General features: G+C 38.7%; 3 protein-coding genes across 11 annotated transcripts in view; 1 reads left to right on the top strand and 2 right to left on the bottom strand.

Annotated features, from left to right (window-relative positions):
- Nucleotides 1-195: 195 nt before the first annotated feature.
- LOC135946426 (isovaleryl-CoA dehydrogenase, mitochondrial-like) lies at nt 196-3000 on the bottom strand. Its single transcript, XM_065494634.1, is given in 8 exon segments — nt 196-562; nt 1518-1836; nt 1839-1873; nt 1935-2100; nt 2156-2317; nt 2368-2589; nt 2641-2730; nt 2785-3000. Coding segments are annotated over 8 exon segments (1281 nt in total). The 5' UTR covers nt 2938-3000; the 3' UTR covers nt 196-428.
- Nucleotides 3001-9772: 6772 nt separating this feature from the next.
- On the top strand, nt 9773-12644 carry LOC135947324 (isovaleryl-CoA dehydrogenase, mitochondrial-like). Its single transcript, XM_065496083.1, has 7 exons — nt 9773-9976; nt 10031-10120; nt 10172-10393; nt 10444-10605; nt 10665-10830; nt 10891-11244; nt 12271-12644. Exons 1-7 carry the CDS (start codon nt 9824-9826, stop codon nt 12402-12404), a joined length of 1281 nt encoding a protein of 426 aa, XP_065352155.1. The 5' UTR covers nt 9773-9823; the 3' UTR covers nt 12405-12644.
- An 86-nt stretch (nt 12645-12730) lies between these two features.
- Zasp66 (PDZ_signaling and DUF4749 domain-containing protein Zasp66) overlaps nt 12731-20384 on the bottom strand; it is a 29727-nt gene continuing 22073 nt past the window's right edge. For 2 of the 9 annotated variants that reach the window (XM_065496076.1, XM_065496072.1), the window contains exons 5-10: nt 17220-17369; nt 17055-17105; nt 15916-16004; nt 14377-14638; nt 13357-13389; nt 12731-13234 (exon numbers count right to left, since the gene is read on the bottom strand). In XM_065496076.1, coding sequence (XP_065352148.1) covers nt 13148-13234; nt 13357-13389; nt 14377-14638; nt 15916-16004; nt 17055-17105; nt 17220-17369 — 672 coding nt within the window. In that variant the 3' untranslated portion in view covers nt 12731-13147. Of the gene's footprint in view, nt 13235-13356; nt 13390-14376; nt 14865-15749; nt 15828-15915; nt 16005-17054; nt 17106-17219; nt 17370-20384 lie in introns of those variants that run through there. The other 7 variants (XM_065496073.1, XM_065496078.1, XM_065496079.1 and 4 more) reach the window with 7 other exon arrangements.

Here is a 20384-nt window from a genome sequence, read left to right as displayed (position 1 = left end):
TAAAGATCAAGATGAAAGGTAATTTTTAGGCATTTTTGTAGCATTTACACGAGTTTCTCTGGCAATTTGACAGCTTTCTAAGCTCTTACAAATTAATTTTATTTTACTGCCATAAATTTGAATTTTCAGCTTTTTCAAACGCATTTTTGATTTAGTTAGACACTGCATGAGCAGAGAAGGAAACTGCAATTTAACTGCTGATTAAAATTTGGTTTATTAAAAATATAATATTTTCAAAATATTCAACATTGAGCAACGCTCGATATAGTTTGTAGTAACCCCAGGTGGTATTTTAATATTTAATATGGCAGATTTGGGGTCACTAACCTATTCTCGATCACATTTTTTTTCTGAGACAAGTTTAGTATTGTACCAGTATAGTATTTTTCTAAAAGGCAAGCGCGCGATTAAAATGCAATGGCACTTCATTATTTGTAGAGCTCGTTCAGCGAGCGTCCGATGACCAATCGGCGCACTTCGCTCGTTCCAGCCCCGATTTCGTAGAGCTTGGCGTCTCTCAGGTACCTGCCAGTCGGGTAGTCGTTGATGTAGCCATTGCCGCCTGCTCAGGCACACAACAAAAGATAATTGTTTCAATTTCCAATAACAATTCACCACAATGAAAAATTCTTTAAATTCTCAGATAATTTTTGAAAGACTTTGTCAAACGAATTTTTGCCGCCAAAAGAACCCAAAGTTAAATGCATCTTTAAGAGTGGAAAAAACGGTTGTTTGGTGTCTATTTTTACAGCTTAAGAGTTGGTCTATCGATTTTTAATCGCAGAAACACTTTAAAATTGCTTTAAATATGTTAAATTGAGAACAAAAACACGCAAATCGGAGAAAACTGCAAAGAATTTTTCATCCCAATGAATTTTTGCCGCTGATTGGCTCAGCAACGCGCATGTTAAGCTGGTTGCTAGGCAACCGCGGCAGCTGCTTACGTGCCTGTTGCGCTCAGCCAATCAGCGTCAAGGATTCTTCCAGCAAAGAATTCTTGCTCCTTGTCTCTGATTTACGTGTTTTAATTCGCAATTTAATCAATTTAAATGGACTTTTAATTAATTTCTTGGACTATAAATTGATTAATGAACTCTTTAAAGCTGCAAGAAGACACAAAGACACAAAGAAGACACAAACTGCAAGAATTTTTAGTTCTCGACCCTCGCGACGCTGATTGGCTGATGAACGCGCACGTCAGGAATTCCCGCGCAATTTATAACACTTTAACGCTGTTGACATGCGTTTTGCGTCAGCCAATCAGCGTCGAGGATCTCTGATTTTCGCAATTAATTAACTTAGGCTCCAAACAAAAACAATCAGGTTTGCGCTCACCGGAAGCAGATTATTGCATTTCGCATGGGAAATTTTTGGCGGGAAAAGTTGACTTTTTTGAGAAAACACTTCTTATCTAATAATTTGGAGTAAAATAAACGTTTCTATGGCGAAAGAACAGTTGGCGTTGGCGGTTCCGAAAGTTCTGCTGAATTTAGCTTGAGAAAAATCCAAGTACTCACCGAGACACTGGATGGCGTCGAGGGCGACCTTGGTAGCTTGTTCAGCGCAGAACAGGATGACGGAGGCGCAGTCCCTGCGGCTGACCTTGCCGTTGTCGCACGCCCTGGCCACGCTGTACAGGTACGACCTGGAGACGGACAGCGACGTGAACATGTCGGCGATTTTAGCCTGCACCAGCTGGAACTCGCCGATCGGCTGGCCGAACTGCTTTCGCTGGTGCACGTACTCGAAGGCGGTGTCGCAGCTGGCCTGCATCAGGCCCACCGGACCGGCCGCCAGCACCAGACGCTCCAGGTCCAGCCCGCTGAACAACACGTATAGATGCCTTTGTTCTCCTGACCCAGAATGTTTTTAGCTAGAAATAAAAATATAAAAAAATTGCTGATATAATTTTTTTTAAATTATTTCAAGCGTACCTGGCACCTTGCAGTTTTCAAAAATGAGTTCGCCAGTGTTGGAGCCGCGAATGCCGAGTTTGTCCAGTTTTTGGGCGGTGCTGAAGCCCTCCATTCCCTTCTCGACGATTAACGCCGTCACTCCGTGCTGGGGCTTGGCCGCGTTCGGATTCGTCTTGGCGTAGACCTGAATTAATTTATTCCATTTAAGGAAAATAATAAACAAAAAATAATGAAATTACCACAAGAGTCTCGGCGTCAGGGCCGTTGGTGATCCAAAACTTGTTGCCATTCAGCGTGTAGTAGTCTCCTTTTTTATCAGCTCGCAGTTTCATCGAGACGACGTCCGAGCCGGCGCCAGGCTCCGACATGGCCAGGGCTCCCATGTGTTCTCCAGAGCATAACTGCAAATTTAATATTAAATCGTTCTCTTCGCAAATAAAAAAAAACTAACCTTCGGAAGGTATTTCTCCTTCTGCTCCTCGGTTCCGTTACGATTAATTTGGTTGACGCATAAATTAGAATGTGCGCCGTAGCTCAGGGCAATGCCACCAGCGGCCCTCGACATCTCCTCCATGATGATGCAGTGGTCCAGATACGAGCCGTCCGAGCCACCATATTTGCTCGACGCGGTGATGCCCAACGTCCCCAAGCTGCCCAGTTTCTTCCAGAACTCCTGAAAATAATCCACGATAGCAAATAATATTTCTAAAAATTATTTACTCACCCGCAGTTCGGGGAAATTGTTGGTTTTGTCGATTTCTGCTGCCTTCGGAGCGAGCTCCTTTTGGAAAAAATTAAAAACCGTCTGTCTGAGCTGAAATTTGAGATGTTATTATAGAATTCAAGAATTTTAAAACCCCTTTTGTACCTGTTGCTGATCCTCGTTTAGCCCGAACACGTTATCATCGATAGGAAAGTACTGCGAACTCTGTCTCGCTTGCAGGACACTCAGTCCGGAGACGGATTTTCGGTTAAAAAGGCTCTTGCAGCATCTTTGGGACATCAACCGGATGGAAGACATGTTAATCTCTGTCGAAGCGGTCGAAGCAAAAATATTGGAGGCTCGTCTTGGGTTACTACGAGTTGCGAGCGAAAGTGGGCGGGGCGGGAGTGAGAAAAATAAAAACAGAATATTACGTCACTATAGGCGGCAAATCAGAAGCTAGTTCAAAAGTTGAGCCCGCTCAAGTTGCCAATTCTCTTCAAAATTTGAGAAAATTTGTAGCCTCGCTCAGGGTCTTAATACTTAGCGAGCGGGGAATCTGAGTTAAGTTCGGGGTTTACTGGAATTAAGGACTGGCGAACAAGGGAGAGAAAATCGCAACTCACCGTGTGTGTGTGTGTGTGTGTGTGTGTGTGTGTGTGTGTGTAGCGGCTCGGCGGGCACGGCTCTCCTTTTTCCGTGGCGTGGAGAGATGAGCTCTTGACATTCTCTCGGCGTATTCCTTTGCAATATTTCTTTCAGATTCTGATAAGTGTCTTTTTACCAGCTAACTTTCCACGCCTTAAATGGGAAAACACATTTAACGTTAAGTTTTGCTCAAAATTGTTCGGAATGATGTGTCCAAGTCAGAGCGTATCCCAAGACAGGAATTCGAAACTGGAAACCGGAATCCTGTCCTTTTCCGGTTTTTCACACGGAACCGGAAAGATTTTAACCGGAACAGGACCGGACAGAATTTTCAATAAGCCAAAAGATTTTTCCGGTCTTTCCCGGTTTTTTCCTTTTTTAAATAATAAAAATAGTTTTGTGCCGCAGCAAAAAGTGGGCTAAAAATGTATTAAATTTTAGTGTTGTCATTACTTCCTTTCGAGAAACTCAACTTTAAAAATTAAAAAATCATTTAACATTTTTCGAAATTTTTGGGTTTGCACTCCAAATCTTTGGTTCTTAACCATCAGAATTGCAAAAAATAACCACCGTTCGACTCGTCTCGACCTCCACTAACCAGCAAAAGTATTTGGGAGTGCTTATCAACATCCCCTTTCAACCCCATTGCTATATTTTTGAATACAAAAATTTTTAGCTTGCTTCCTCAGGGCTTTAAAATATTTTAGTGTATCTTAAATTCTTTTCTTTCAAAATTTCAACTGAAAAATTCTTCTAAATTAAATATTAATTAATACAAAAATCAAGAATATTTTTCTTTTTCGAGGGGGATGAAGTATTGCAATTTTGGGCTAGAGGGTAAGCACCTCTAAATCATTCAGCTTAAAGGGAGGTCGGGTCTAGTTCATTTTGTTTAGTTTTTGCGATTCTGATGGTTAAAAATGGAGATATGCAGTTACAAAAAAAATCGATTTTTTGAAAAATTTCCACTTTTGTGTTTTTAAGTGAATTTACTCGTGAATAAATATTCTATCTCTGTGAAATTTTTCGCCTCCAAAGTTCGGAATTGTCATGGGACTACTTTTGAACACATTTTCTAATTTTCAAAAGCAAATTCTAGAATACACTTGGATTTTTTTTTAATTATTTGAACCTTCCTTTTTGACTCATTTTCAAAGTTTTTAGAACCATAATAGAAAAAAGTAAAAAATTAACATCTTTTTGAATAAATTACGTGCTTAACCAAGACTCAAGCCAATTAACCTCTATACAACGATAAATTTTTAAAAGCTAATTTATCTAATTCCTATTCGTTAAATAAATTGAAAAATATTGGAGAAAAGTACCTCCACAAACTTAATGTCCATATAAAATATTAATATTTTGTCGAAACATCTGCAAAAAACTGTTTTTTTCCCGGGAAAAACGATTTTTTTGTGAATCTTGAACCCAAAAACTGGAATCCGGTTTTTCACACGGAACCGGAATTATTTAACCGGAACAGGACCGGACAGGATTTTTTCCATAGTTAAAACAAGAACCGGAAACATCCGGAATAATTTTTTCCGGAACTGGAAAGACAGGATGGGAAAATCTGTTCTTGTATACGCTCTATGTCCAAGTGCCAAGAAATGTGCGAATCAATTGCCTTTAAACGTTTTTCACTTGCAACATGATTATTTCTGTCCGCGAACAATTTGATTACCCCACACAAACTTACTATCAAAATGATGAAACCTGAAAAAACATATTTTTACTAGTTACGAAAAGTATATAAACAAAAACAAAAAATAATAACATTTGATAGTAATAATAATAAAATATTGGTGTTTTAGGGGAAAGGCGGAAATAACAAAGACCGACAAATTTATATTAAGAAATTAAAGTTGTAATCGGATCGGATACTGATCAAATGCCCAAACTAAAATTGTTTTACAACAATCAATTACTAATTCTTTTTTCAAATGGCAGAGCTGGACTCACAGACAAGTGAGTCAAAAAATTGCAAATTAAAATTATTTCACACGCTCTTGTACCAAACATATCTGTTTTTGGCGCTCAGGCCTCTTTTGGCTTTGCCTCGAAAACCAAATTCAGATTAGTATAGTGGCAGAGAACTTTGAATCAGCCATTGTCAAAACTTGTTTGTTTTTCTAGGTAATCATATGCATAGCATGTGGGTTTACAGATCAAATTACGAAAATATAATCGCCGGATGATGTTGTCGTCGCGCCGGACGCCCGACACGAATCCTTAAAATCAAAATATCTCGCGATCTATGAGAGTGCGCCCATCGATTTCTCTTGACCATTCGAATCTACGCATTCAGGGCTACATTTTTTGCGTTTTCTTAAGAAAAAAATCCGAGGAGGCGTATTTTGCGATATTTTTAATTTAACATTTTGCATGCGATTTTTTAACCTAGACCTTATTTGACCTACAAATTTTTGTCCAATGGCAAACTCGTTGTACTCAAAAAGATACGTCTGGAGGTGAAAAACCACATCAAAATTCTAATCTGGACCGCAGGTACCTTGACATTTCGGATTTTCTATCTGAAATTTTAAATTTTCGAGAATCACGATTTCCCAACAAATGCCCCCGATTGTTTTGCTCAAAATTTCAGGTTACACCCTATGAAACGCCTCTTAAAACATATGTAAATTTCAGGATGGGCTAATAAAGTCGGCAAAATTGACACTTACCTTTAATACTCTCCCAAAAATCCTCGTATTTCATTTAATGTGTACGAAATTAATTCAAAACTGAAAATATATTTATTTAGTTTAAAAATAATTATTTTAATAATAAGTTTTGGTACTCAAAATATTGACGGAAATAAGTATAATCACGTTGGGCAGGGGAAAAACGTTTATAAGGAAATTGAATAACACATTTCTTGGCATTTGAACACATCAATTCTTTGGAATTCATCCAGCAGTATACATTTCGAACATTGTGTGTTTCTTTTAAAAATTTCGCTACGATGCCTCCGGTACAGGACGAGTTGACCCTTACGACCAAGAATCGGCTCCAAAATCTGCGAAGGAGAAGCCTCGGTTTGCAGCAACTCGCTGTTCGAGAGATTTCGAAGCAACTGACATTTTATAGAACACATCCTGAAGAGCTGGAGAAACTGAAGAGTTTGCGTGAGTATAAATCGTTTTGATTCTAATATTTGAACGACATCAGTTCATCATTTGCAGCTGGTGTTTTGCGTGACAAAATTCTGCAAGTTTTAATGAAGAAGAGATGTTTGGACTGGGAAGGAGACAAAACGGAGTTTGAAAATTTGAAAGAGATCTTTCCATTGCTGCTGAGCCCTAGAACTCGCTACATCGAGTTGAACGGCATTTTGTCCTTTTTTCCGGGCACACATACCGAGAGAAAAACTAGAAAGGTAACCGCGCATTGTCACAGTTATGAAAACACGCAGGGAAAACATAAACGTTTGTTGTTAGGTTTCACAATGGTGCGTCGAACTTTTGAAACAAATAGAAACACGGGCACCGCAAGTGGAAACTCTCATTATAAATCAAAACAATCCTTTTTACATGGAGTATTCTGATCTATACGATCCCTATTTTAGTAAGGATATGGTGCAATCACTGATGAAAATGCAAAAGTTAAAGAGGCTAAATGTCAACTTGTATATCGTTCGAGTAACCGATTTGCTTAAAATATGCAAAAATATTTCGAGCCTACAGTACATCAATATCGGTTATATATTTTTCGAAGACGAATACCAAGAATATGGAGAGGTAGACAAAGACCTGCCAGCCCCTGAAGAAGTATTGAGCAGTTTTGGCAACCTGAAAGAAATTGTTTTCCAATTCCCCCGTTTTGAATGGTTGGGTTGTTTTTGCATCCGAAATCTTCCAAACATTCAAGTGGTTCAACATGATCCAAACAAAATAATGGATTGGTATTACTTCATTAAATATAGCGGCAGATATAAGCGTCTGAACTTTCCTGAGGCCTCAAATCTGCGACTTATTTGTGTGGACCTAAAAAGGAATAAAGCAAAAAAAGTTGAAGCAATGACCAAGTTATTTCCAAACGTCACCTGTCTCATGGTAAGTTTTATAACTATACGATTGGTTTTAGATATTTCTTTCTATTTTAAACATCACCTAACTACTTTAAACAGTATTTTTGGTTTAATTTCAATAAAGGTCAAGAACATTAAGTATTCATCTTTGGAAGTGCTGATGCCGAAATTCGACAATATTAGACAGCTTCATTTGTTTAATCCTCGCCACTGCAGCGACGTTATAGAGAAGTATTTGGTCACCTACGGACAAAAGCTGCAATCCCTTTATTTGGGAAACGCTGTCAAAAATTCATCAATAGATTTGGAATCGATTTTCAAGTACTGTCCGAAACTTAAAAAACTTTCGCTGCTCAACGTGGATTTAAAAACGACATCAAAAATAGAATTTTTCGCGGAGCTGAATGAACTTGAATATGTATTTGATTTGTAAGTATCAGATTTGCCCCGTAATTATTTAACTGATCTTTTCAATTAATATAGTTATAATGACAAAATTGATGCAATACATGAAAACCAAATCATGGTTTTGTCCAGCATTTTACGTGCGCCTAAACTGGAAAAAATCAAGTTGGATGTGAAAAATGTGAACCAAAATGATCTATTGATTGTCAACTCTTTGATTCAAGAAAAACGAATTTTAAAGAACTTACAAACTTTACACGTCTACTGTGCATTTCCAATGCATGAAGCTTTGGCTCATGTCTTGAAGAGTGCGTGCGCATTTCTTCCCAAGTTAACTGATTTCAGGTAAGCAGCAAAAGTTGTTTTGATTTTTCTTAGATGAAAATGTTTTTCTTTTTGCAGATTCGGACTTAAAAACCCACTTTTGGACCCTCTCATCGTTATATGCCAATCGACTCCATTCGGTCAAATCGATGATTCCGTTTATGGGATGAATGCTGTTTTTGATAACGAAAATTAAACAAATTAACCTGGAGTTACCCGCTTTATCAAATTCTTTACGACAAATTCAAATTGGAAATTTCCTCTAGGATTGCATCAAGCTAATAAATACTTTAAATAATACACTTAATTTAAACAGGGTTATTTTAATCACCTGCTTTATTTATTTATTTTTCGATATACAATAAATTTATTAACCATTTTAATTTGATCAACAAACTGTATATAATTTCGTGCTTCCAAACTCTAAGTCTAAAAATCGTTTTCAACATTAAAAATCTGTCTTTTTTCATTGCTTGTGCTTAAGGCTCAAGAGAATGTGTTTGTATTTTCGGAGAATTGTGTACGACATGAGTTTGTCAAAGCACATAATAATTATTAATAATCTTAGCAAACAAAACAGGTGACTGAGTCGATATATCATTGCAGGTACGAGAGGCACTCTCAAAAGTTGAATGCGATTTTTATATTATTATTTTTTATCAAGAAAAATGCGTTCACGGCTCACCTTACAAAAGGCTACAAACCTGTGCGCGTAATTTGATATTCGGGGCGTAAGTCGTGCTGCTCATATTCAAATTCGTCATCGGGCTGCTGATTTTGCCGCTCAAAAACCACTCGTCGATTGCACCTCGCTCGTAGCAAAATCCATCTGAGGATAATAAGAGGTTAAAAACGGTCTTTGACGAATTTTCTGAGCCCACCAATCGATTCCTGAGGGTCGAATTAGGTAGAGTGAATGTTTTTTCCGACCAAAATGCCCAGCGCGACGTGCGAACTTTTTTCCCGCCAAAACAATTTGAATGCGAGAAGTGCGCATGCGTGAGAGCTGGCTGAATCTGATAAAAAAGTTATTCGTACAGATGGTCTCTCTTAAAATGCTCTCACGCATGCGCACTTCTCGCATTCAAATTGTTTTTGGCGGAAAAAATAGTTCGCACGTCGCGCTGCACTTTTTGGTCGGAAAAAACGTCCATGTTACCTAATTCCACCCTCAGAAATCGATTGGTAAGCTCAGAAATGTCGTCAAACATCGTCTTTTAATAAATTAACTGCATAATATTTATCACTAATAAATATATATTTCTCCCATTCTGTTCGACTTAGGAATTGAAAGAAATATTGCTAAACTTAACGTTAAATGTGTTTTCCCATTTAAGGCGTGGAAAGTTAGCTGGTAAAAAGACACTTATCAGAATCTGAAAGAAATATTGCAAAGGAATACGCCGAGAGAATGTCAAGAGCTCATCTCTCCACGCCACGGAAAAAGGAGAGCCGTGCCCGCCGAGCCGCTACTACACACACACACACGGTGAGTTGCGATTTTCTCTCCCTTGTTCGCCAGTCCTTAATTCCAGTAAACCCCGAACTTAACTCAGATTCCCCGCTCGCTAAGTATTAAGACCCTGAGCGAGGCTACAAATTTTCTCAAATTTTGAAGAGAATTGGCAACTTGAGCGGGCTCAACTTTTGAACTAGCTTCTGATTTGCCGCCTATAGTGACGTAATATTCTGTTTTTATTTTTCTCACTCCCGCCCCGCCCACTTTCGCTCGCAACTCGTAGTAACCCAAGACGAGCCTCCAATATTTTTGCTTCGACCGCTTCGACAGAGATTAACATGTCTTCCATCCGGTTGATGTCCCAAAGATGCTGCAAGAGCCTTTTTAACCGAAAATCCGTCTCCGGACTGAGTGTCCTGCAAGCGAGACAGAGTTCGCAGTACTTTCCTATCGATGATAACGTGTTCGGGCTAAACGAGGATCAGCAACAGGTACAAAAGGGGTTTTAAAATTCTTGAATTCTATAATAACATCTCAAATTTCAGCTCAGACAGACGGTTTTTAATTTTTTCCAAAAGGAGCTCGCTCCGAAGGCAGCAGAAATCGACAAAACCAACAATTTCCCCGAACTGCGGGTGAGTAAATAATTTTTAGAAATATTATTTGCTATCGTGGATTATTTTCAGGAGTTCTGGAAGAAACTGGGCAGCTTGGGGACGTTGGGCATCACCGCGTCGAGCAAATATGGTGGCTCGGACGGCTCGTATCTGGACCACTGCATCATCATGGAGGAGATGTCGAGGGCCGCTGGTGGCATTGCCCTGAGCTACGGCGCACATTCTAATTTATGCGTCAACCAAATTAATCGTAACGGAACCGAGGAGCAGAAGGAGAAATACCTTCCGAAGGTTAGTTTTTTTTTATTTGCGAAGAGAACGATTTAATATTAAATTTGCAGTTATGCTCTGGAGAACACATGGGAGCCCTGGCCATGTCGGAGCCTGGCGCCGGCTCGGACGTCGTCTCGATGAAACTGCGAGCCGATAAAAAAGGAGACTACTACACGCTGAATGGAAACAAGTTTTGGATCACCAACGGCCCTGACGCCGAGACTCTTGTGGTAATTTCATTATTTTTTGTTTATTATTTTCCTGAAATGATATAAATAAATTAATTCAGGTCTACGCCAAGACGAATCCGAACGCGGCCAAGCCCCAGCACGGAGTGACGGCGTTCATCGTCGAGAAGGGAATGGAGGGCTTCAGCACCGCCCAAAAACTGGACAAACTCGGCATTCGCGGCTCCAACACTGGCGAACTCATTTTTGAAAACTGCAAGGTGCCAGGTACGCTTGAAATAATTTAACAAAAATTATATCAGCAATTTTCTATATTTTTATTTCTAGCTAAAAACATTTTGGGTCAGGAGAACAAAGGCATCTACGTGTTGTTCAGCGGGCTGGACCTGGAGCGTCTGGTGCTGGCGGCCGGTCCGGTGGGCCTGATGCAGGCCAGCTGCGACACCGCCTTCGAGTACGTGCACCAGCGAAAGCAGTTCGGCCAGCCGATCGGCGAGTTCCAGCTGGTGCAGGCCAAAATCGCCGACATGTTCACGTCGCTGTCCGTCTCCAGGTCGTACCTGTACAGCGTGGCCAGGGCGTGCGACAACGGCAAGGTCAGCCGCAGGGACTGCGCCTCCGTCATCCTGTTCTGCGCTGAACAAGCTACCAAGGTCGCCCTCGACGCCATCCAGTGTCTCGGTGAGTACTCGGATTTTTTTCAAGCTAAAATTCTACAGAAATTTCGGAATCGCCGTAGAAACGTTAGAAAATATTTTTATTCTTAAATTATTAGGTAGGAAGTGTTTTCTCGAAAAATTCAATTTTTCCCGCCAAAAATATCTCATGCTAAATCCAATAATCTCCTTTCAATGAGCGCAAACCCGATTATTTGGAGTATAATTTCAATTATGAGAGGTATTTTATCGACTTATTATTACCGAAACACTTAAAAAGTTGATTTAATTGCAAAAATCGGTGAAAACCAGCATGAATTCTTTGCTGGAAGAATCCTCGACGCTGATTGGCTAACGCAAAACGCATGTTAACAGTTCCAGCGGTTGCCTAGCAACAGCGTAAAAGTGTTGTAAATTGCGCGGGAGATCCTGACGTGCGCGTTCGTCAGCCAATCAGCGTCGCGAAAGTCGAGAATTAAAATTTCTTGCTGTTTTCTCCGAATATTTGTGTCTTGCAGCTTTAAAGAGTTCGTTTATCGATTTATAGTTCCAGAAATTCAGTCCATATTTTTAAACCGATTTAATTGCGAATTAAAACACGTAAATCAGAGAAAAGCAGCAAGAATTCTTTGCTGGAAGAATCCTCGACGCTGATTGGCTGAGCGCAACAGGCACGTAAGCAGCTGCCTAGCAACCAGCTTAACATGCGCGTTGCTGAGCCAATCAGCGTCAAGAATTCATTGGGATTTAAAATTCTTTGCAGTTTTCTCCGATTTGCCTGTTTTCGTTAGCATATTATTCTATTTAAAGCAATTTTTATGGGTTTCTGCGATTAAAAATCGATAGACCAACTCTTAAGCTGTAAATAGACACTAAACAACCGTTTTTTCCACTCTTAAAGATGCATTTAACTTGGGGTTCTTTTGGCGGCAAAAATTCGTTCAGAAAAAAGTCTTTCAAAAATTATCTAAGAATTTGAATAAGAATTTTTCATTGTGGTGAATTCTTATTGGAAATTGAAACAATTATCTTTTGTTGTGTGCCTGAGCAGGCGGCAATGGCTACATCAACGACTACCCGACTGGCAGGTACCTGAGAGACGCCAAGCTCTACGAAATCGGGGCTGGAACGAGCGAAGTGCGCCGATTGGTCATCGGACGCTCGCTTAACGAGCTCTACAAATAATGAAGTGCCATTGCATTTTAATCGCGCGCTTGCCTTTTAGAAAAATACTATACTGGTACAATACTAAACTTGTCTCAGAAAAAAATGTGATCGAGAGAGTAGGTTGTGACCCCAAATCTGCCATATTAAATATTAAAATACCACCTGGGGTTACTACAAACTATATCGAGCGTTGCTCAATGTTGAATATTTTGAAAATATTATATTTTTAATAAACCAAATTTTAACCAGCAGTTAAAATTGCATTTTCCTTCTCTGCTCAGTGTCTAACTTAACTGAATTTCAATTTTTTGGGTTATATTTCTCTTAAATAAAAAATCAGGTCGTAAAGTAAATTTATTTAAACAGTATTTATTTGCAAACTCGTGTCTCAACAATACGGGCAAGATTCATAACTGTGCACAAAAGACATCCAGCAAGAATAATTTATTAGAATAGAAGATAGAGGCAACAGCTAGCTACTCTCACTTAATGGGCTTATCCTTATACCGCCGCGGTTAATATTATATCGTACAGAGTTAAAGTTAGAGCTTCGATACGCATGAGTAAAGTCAACGCAACCTCATTTTTTCGCTAGATAAGATTCTTAAAAAGACTTTAAACATCTCGTTCATAAAAATAGTTTTGTTATCCGAGTTGTGCGTCGTGTTGCGCGCAGGTATTTATAGTTAACTTTTATTTACATAGTTTTTGAACGAACAGTAAATCAATATATTACAATTTCCTTCTTTGATTCGTTTCTCTCAAAACTCACTTTCCCCAAGGACTTCATTCATGAGGCGTCTAAATGAGTAGCTCTGGTGGATTTTATCGTCGCCCAATAAATTTTCCTGCAAATCAAGATTTCATTAATAATTTGTTCTCAATATTTTCTTTTTAATTTTTGTTTATAGGAGTTTTGTGATGAGGAATGTGTTAAAAAGAAAGCAAAGCAGGGGTTGTTAAGACTTACTGGCGGAGGCTGAGGAGATTTTGGCTTTTGCGGCTGAAAAAGCAAATCAAAAATGCGTTTGAAAAAGCTGAAAATTAAAATTTCTGGCAGTAAAATAAAAATAAATTTGTAAAAGCTTAGAAAGCTGTCAAATTGCCAGAAAAACTTGCGTAAATGCTACAAAAATGCCTAAAAAGCGAAGCATGAAGGAGAAAAGCGAAAGCAGTCAGTTTGAATTTATTTTTCGATTCCTGCGCAAACATGGCGGCTGAATGTCCTCCACATTAAGACTGTCTTTGACGAAGTTTCTGAGCCCACCAATCGATTCCTGAGGGTCGAATTAGTTAAAGTAGATGTTTTTTCCACTCAAAAAGTGCGGCGCGACGTGCGAACTTTTTTCCCGCCAAAACAAATGAATGCGAGAAGTGCGCATGCGTCACAGCTGGTTTGAGCACTTGCAGAAAGACCACCTGTACGAATGACTTCTTTGTCAAGCTCTGACGCATGCGCACTTCTCGCATTCATTTGTTTTGACGGGAAAAAAGTTCGCACGTCGCGCTGCCCTTTTTGGTCGGAAAAAACATCTACTTTAACTAATTCGACCCTAAGGAATCGATTAGTGTGCTCAGAAAATTCGTCAAAGACGGTCTTAAAGGATTTTAAATTAAAAAAGGGTTATTTATTTGCTCTTCGGATCACCATTAAAAACTTATGGGAAAATTCGAGTTTTTCACAGAATGTCTAAAGTGACCCACCGATCGATTCGTCTCATTAAGCTTTGTCTATGAACCAAATTTCATTTAAATTGAGCAAAAACTGAATTTTTAAATTAATTTTGAAATTTTTGATAATTATTTAAAAATTTTGTGAGCGGCTATTTGGCCTTTTCCACCGATTTAAATAATTAATTTTTAAACCAGACCCTTTCAGCGGCCATATTTGCGCAGCTAGAGACATTTAAAAAATTATCTGTACAATTTTTCTAGCTTTAAGAGTTTATTATCTGATTTAAAAAAATTTTTAAATTAATTTCTGTCTCACCCTATGGTTGAGGGGATGCTGGATGTGCTTCTGGGGGGTGAACACCTTGGTCTGGATGGGCTCGGGCACTTCGGTGACCGTGTCGCCCAGCTCGGCGTCCTTGAGCGCCTTGAAGGTCTCGGACTTTGCGGGGTCGTAGTACAGCGTCTTCTTGCCCTTGTAACTGTGGGGTTTGGCACACAAGGGGTAGACGGGGGAGGAGGCAGACATAGAGTTCAACAGGTGAATCGAATTTCCGATTATCTCGGTTAGTGAGGCGTATCTAACATTAATTATTAATTTAATTTGCGTGTCAGTATACGGGGAGAGAGTCGATTAGTCGGAGCAGAAAGAGAGAAAAGGGGAACAAGGCGGCCAAAATTTTAATTAATATATGACCAGTCCTTAAAAATGTCAGCTAAAAATGGCGGATGAAGGATGGCTTTTGCTGTGGGGGTGGCGGCGGCGGTTGTTGCTTTTGTTTCAGGAAAGAAAGGTCAATGAAAATACTAAATTAGGAGTGCAGAACTGTTCTCATTACCGCTATTTTTATCATATTTATTTTATTTATATACTCTCTCATCGTGATTTAAATTGTGTCAAGTGTCGTGTTTGATACAATTCTAATTCTAAAAGCAGCTAGGCTAAAAATCACATTCTAACAAGATAAAATTAATCGAGTTTTTGGTCTTCTAAGACTTCTAGAAATTATCTGGGTTTGAAATTAATTTAAAATGCGTTTTTCCTGATTTTTAACTTGATCTGGTTGAATTTAGAGCCGTCAATAATCTCCAAAATAAGAATTTTGAGCGTCAATAAATAAAAAAAACTGCCATTACGTGAAAAAAATCGGACATTTTTGTTTGAAAGACCGTCTTTACGAATTTTCTGAGCACACTAATCGATTCCTGAGGGTCGAATTAGGTAAAATTGATGTTTTTTCCGACCAAAAAGAGCAGCGCAACGTGCGAACTTTTTTTTCCCGCCAAAACAATATGAATGCGAGAACTGCGCATGCGTGAGAGCTGGTTTGAGCACTTGCAGACGAGGTCGCCTGTACGAATGACTTCTTTGTCACATTCGGCCAGCTCAAGCATGCGCAATTCTCTCATTTACATTCAAATTGTTTTGGCGGGAAAAAAGTTTGCATGGCATGCTACCCTTTTTTAACGGAAAAAACATCCACTTTGACTAATTCGACCCTCAGGAATCGATTGGTGATCTCAGAAACTTCGTCGAAGACGGTCTTCATTGGAAATATTTAGATTTACGTTAAAACTAATCATTTTTCCGACGTATACAATTTATAAAAAAATTTCTAGAAGTCCATAGAATGTCTATCTACGTTTCTGTAATTATATTTCATGTAAAAATTGTCTCATTTTGGAACTTGCCTTCCTAGTCGCGTGCAAAACTGCGTTTTCGGCAGTCTCGGAATTGAATACGCTCGCCGGTATGTGTAGTAGAAGTGTCTGTGTGTTGAAACGACAAATTTGTGAATGTCGTATAATGATTTCGATATATGCCTACACGTGACTTTAATAAAATTGTGAGACTTACGGAGTCACTCCAGTCTGCGCCTGCACCGATTCAGAAATGTTTTGTTCCGAGTACAGTCCGATCGGCGAGTTGAACTGCTTGGAAAACGCCTGCGAAGGTTAAACAAATCAATAAAATTGGTTTAATTGAAAATGGGAATGATTTATTAGATTAAATCGTTGCGGAAAAATTGCCAGATGCGCAGGATGGATTGAAAATGTCCTCCTAAAATGTGCCGGCTGGCGCGAAAAATATTTAAAACAACAGTCAAAGCTACTCAACACACGTGAAAAGGGATAAGCTTGTTCAAGAAATTTATTTCAACATGCCACACTGAAAGAAAATATTTTTTTTAATTTCCTTTCGGCGCAGTTCAGTATTTTATTTTTATTTATGTGTTTATAGGGCTGTGATATTTAAAGGGTTGAATAATCGAATGAAAATACCGTCAGCGCATTGAATATTTTTGTTGTTATTTCTTTACTAAGAGCTGATTAGCCCTGTAGTTGGCGAATCGACCGTTAGATGGCACATCTGGCCAAAGGAAATGTAACAAAATACGCGGGAATTAAATTATTAGGTCGGCACGCCCCTTTCTGACGCTTCTGATTGACCGACTAGATTGGCCTCCATTATTTCGACGCCATATTCACTTCTGACCGGCGGGAACCAGCACAGATCGCAACCCGGCCCCCGGTGGGAATTACGACTGCGCAGAAGGTTTTGATTTGTGTCACGCATGCGCAGTGATGAGTTTCAGCCTTCCTGTGAGATTTAAAAGCGATCTGAACATACTGCGCATGCTTAACATGCTTAACATGCGCACAAGTTTACTGCGCAGCTTCAAAACGGGCGAATATTCAAACAATTATAAATTTTGACGCCATATTCACTTCCGACCGGCGGGAACCAAGATGGCGTCGAAATGTTGGGAGCCAATCGGGTCAAAATACAATTTTTTTTCTTAAATTTCACAGCCCTAATCACGTGTTTTGTGGTTTTGTACAGTGTGTGCACATGAGAAGGAATAATTAATTAGAGCTGAAGTCACACGGCCATGATTGTTCTGCGATGGTTTTGAGTTTTATTAATTTATTGCATGACATAGAAAGAAAACCAACACTCTGATACATTTTTGTTGTGGTTGAAATATAATCTACCTTCTTACTGGCGTCGGGACCAGCCACGCGCTCCAAAACAGTGTCGGCCACCTGCATAGCACGACGCGCAAAGCCATTTTTACATATTTATAAATATAAATAAAATATAAATCTGCTCTTCAGGATCAGCTACGGAGAGGATTAATTTTGGAATAACTGACGTACCTTTTGCTTCATCAAAACCTCGAGGTTCGGATCGTAGTGCTGGGGTCCAGCTCGCATGGCAGGGTTGGGGTGGTGCTGCAGGTACGAGGTCGTTGGCACCTCGCGCTTCACTTTGGCGCCAGGCAACACTAGAGGAGTCGTGCGATACGGCTGCAATAACAACAAACAGAAGATGATTTTATTAATTGTTACCACGATTATTTAAAAAAACCGGTTTTAAGATTGTAATTCGACAGTTTTGGCTCTTTAGATGAGCTTTTCAGTGGTGAAAACCTATAAAAAGACATCAAGTTCGATAAAATTGGACAATTTCGAAATTTTATGTCTCAGGGTCACGTCAGGTACAGACCCTGAAGGTTGATTTCGACCTTCCTGGGTCTACCCTAGGCCCTCTTGGTGTTTCTGAACAAATAAAATGCGAAAAAAATATTAAACGAACGAGAGGTGAACTGCGCATGCGCGTTCGAGCAGGTTTTTTAATTTTCAAATTCAAATTGCAACAAAACGATAGTGACTACATCTTTGAAATTTGGTATGCTTGTGCAGAATTTCACGGGCTACATTCTAGCCTTGAAGCCCGAAAAAATCGGAGGGGGCTTTCATCCCTTAATTTTGTATTTTCAAAAAAAGGTCGCGAAAGGTGACCTTGACCTTTGAGCTGCGATTTTTTTGTAACTAGAAAAGTTGTTCAGGATTGAAAACTACGTCGGGCAGTGCAATTTTCAGGGTGATATCTCAACGCAGTCAAGAGTTACAATTTATTAGAATTCGATTTTCGGGGATTTTTAGATAACGAAAAAATAGGGAACGACCCTTTCCCGAGCTTCAAACCAGGAAGTTCTCGAAGCAAATTTAAATGTCACTTAAACAGTTCAACGCCAAAAAATTCCGTCCACTTTAAAGTATTTTTGGACGTTTTACCGATTTTAAAGTAAATCTACGTTTCTAAAAAGGGGATTTTTATTTTCAAAATTCACCTATGACCTCTAGATCTTTTTATATAGCAACGAAGGATTAGAATTAAGGTGGTTGTCACCTTGGGATGAGCTTCTAAGTTCCCAGAATGAATAAAACAATTTTTTTCCCAACATAAAAATTGATAAATTCCAATTCAAATTAGAAAATTAAATAAATTAACCCTTTTAATCAACTCTACTGCCTATATAGATTTTCTTATCTAAAAAATTTCACTTGAAACATTTTTTTAAAAATAAAAGAACAGTCATCGAATTTCACAGAACTTTATTTCGATTCGTTTTGCCGCGTTTTGGTGGTGCGGTGCGTGTTGGAAAAATATACGCGTGTCTCGTGATAATAAACAGAGGAATTTCACAACATTCGATTTGGGTGGCGCAGAAAAAGGCAGACGGACTGCCGCCGCGTGCAGCTTTCGCTTTTGATCTGCGTTTGTGGCGTGACGTGAACGACGACGACGAAAACGAGCTAATTCCGCCGTTGGCCCCAACCCTTTTGGCCGGCGTAAAATCAATATGAAATAATTTAGCCCTACTGCCCTGAATTGCGGCGGTCCAACAATAATCGCGCGCGCCGCGGCCTAAATTTAACCCCATCCACACTCTCGCGCCGCTTTCATTAGCAAAACACCGCAGTCCACTCTTTTTCCACGTCTTCATTTGCATTCGAGCCGTTTGCTCGGACTCAAAATTATTATTATTTTTTTTTTAAATGGGAATGGTTAGAAAGTGAAATTTACTTGGCAATACTCAATACGTGGTAAAGACAGGGTTGCAAAAATCAGTTTCTTGCAGGCAATGTTTGTAATTCGTCAGTTCTCAATAATTTTATAATTATTTGCTCATGAAATTGATATGAAAAATTGTCAGAGAAATTCACCAGTTGCATAAACCCTAAGTGTTCGAAGCCGCCAACAGATGGCGCCACCGTAGACTTTCGCTTTTAAGGCACTTCCGCTGCGATTTCAGACTCAATCTAGCTACTGCGCATTCTTCAATTAATTTACTTTTTTTGACGTGCTGAAAACCAAAATCGGTTCAGCCAATCGCCGTAGAATCGTGAAAAACTATTTTTTGAAATAAAAAAATCTTTTCCAACGTTTCTACGGCGAAAGGCTGAACCGATTTTGGTTTTCAGCACGTCAAAAATGAACAAATTAATTAAAAAAAGTAAAATAGCTAAATTGAGTCTGAAATCGCAGCGGAAATGCCTTAAACCCGCTTAAAACAAAATTTTTAAGAAAGTCTGTGGTTGCGCCATCTGTTGGCAGCTTCAATAACTAAGGGTTTATGCAACTGGTCAATTGAGACAGAAAATGGCAATTTAAAAGAAAAAATCTGACCACTCCGACCGCAAATTTTAAAATTTCACATCAAAAAAATGGAATAATTCATTTCTTGAGCGAGAAATTTGTAAAAATTAATCGTTAAAAAACAGTGGTGAAAAAAACCTGGCAAAGAACTGTACAGTGAAATAATTTAGCGATAAATTAACTCTCATAAATTTAAATGCGAGGTTTATTTATTTTTTTTTATTTATAAGTTTGCCTTGATTCGAGAAATTTAACTGAATTGAATTTAAAAAGTACTATAATTAGGTTTGTGCAAACAATTCTGCGCCATTTTTAAAAAGGCAGAGGAAGGAAACGTTTTTACTCAAACCAATTTATCACAATTCAAAAAAATTACCCTTCTTGAAACCAAAACAATTTTTTTGTGGGGATCCGAATGCGAAACACGATCTTTGATGCCGTGACGATTATTAATTTAATTGATTTTTGTCCCAAAAAAATTGAGTTCTTCCCAGAGAGGAAAAAATTCATAGTTTTTTTTTATTCTTATTAAATTTAACTATTTATTAGCTTAAATAATCCATTTAAAATTGCACGTTTTTCTTTTTGCTTCAACAAAATATAGTAGAATTTTTTATGGTTTTCCTTGATAGGATCTTTTACGAAGAATTTTTAAATTTATTCTTTTTAGAATTTTTTATTTTTTTAATTTTGAATTTCTTACACAAAAACTCAATTAAAATAAGGTACTTTTTACCCATTTTCTCACGCATATAAGTTGAGAGTTCCGACCGTCAGCATTAATTTCCTAGTTTTAAATATCAACAGAGATTCCATTCAGTGTCTTTAATCAATTTCGATTATTTTGTGGAGTGTTTCTGCTTACTGATTTAGATACA

Source organism: Cloeon dipterum, chromosome X (assembly GCF_949628265.1).
Source record: "Cloeon dipterum chromosome X, ieCloDipt1.1, whole genome shotgun sequence".
In the NCBI taxonomy this organism is placed as follows: Eukaryota; Metazoa; Arthropoda; class Insecta; order Ephemeroptera; family Baetidae; genus Cloeon; species Cloeon dipterum.
This window is presented reverse-complemented; position numbering and strand designations above follow the sequence as displayed.

Bases quoted from the DNA above. Each gene is read 5' to 3' on its own strand.
- LOC135947324 (XM_065496083.1), top strand. From the start codon at position 9,824: ATGTCTTCCATCCGGTTGATGTCCCAAAGATGCTGCAAGAGCCTTTTT. The intron at 10,121-10,171 runs GTGAGTAAATAA...GATTATTTTCAG, and splicing joins ACAATTTCCCCGAACTGCGG to GAGTTCTGGAAGAAACTGGG. The intron at 10,831-10,890 runs GTACGCTTGAAA...TTTTATTTCTAG, and splicing joins TGAAAACTGCAAGGTGCCAG to CTAAAAACATTTTGGGTCAG.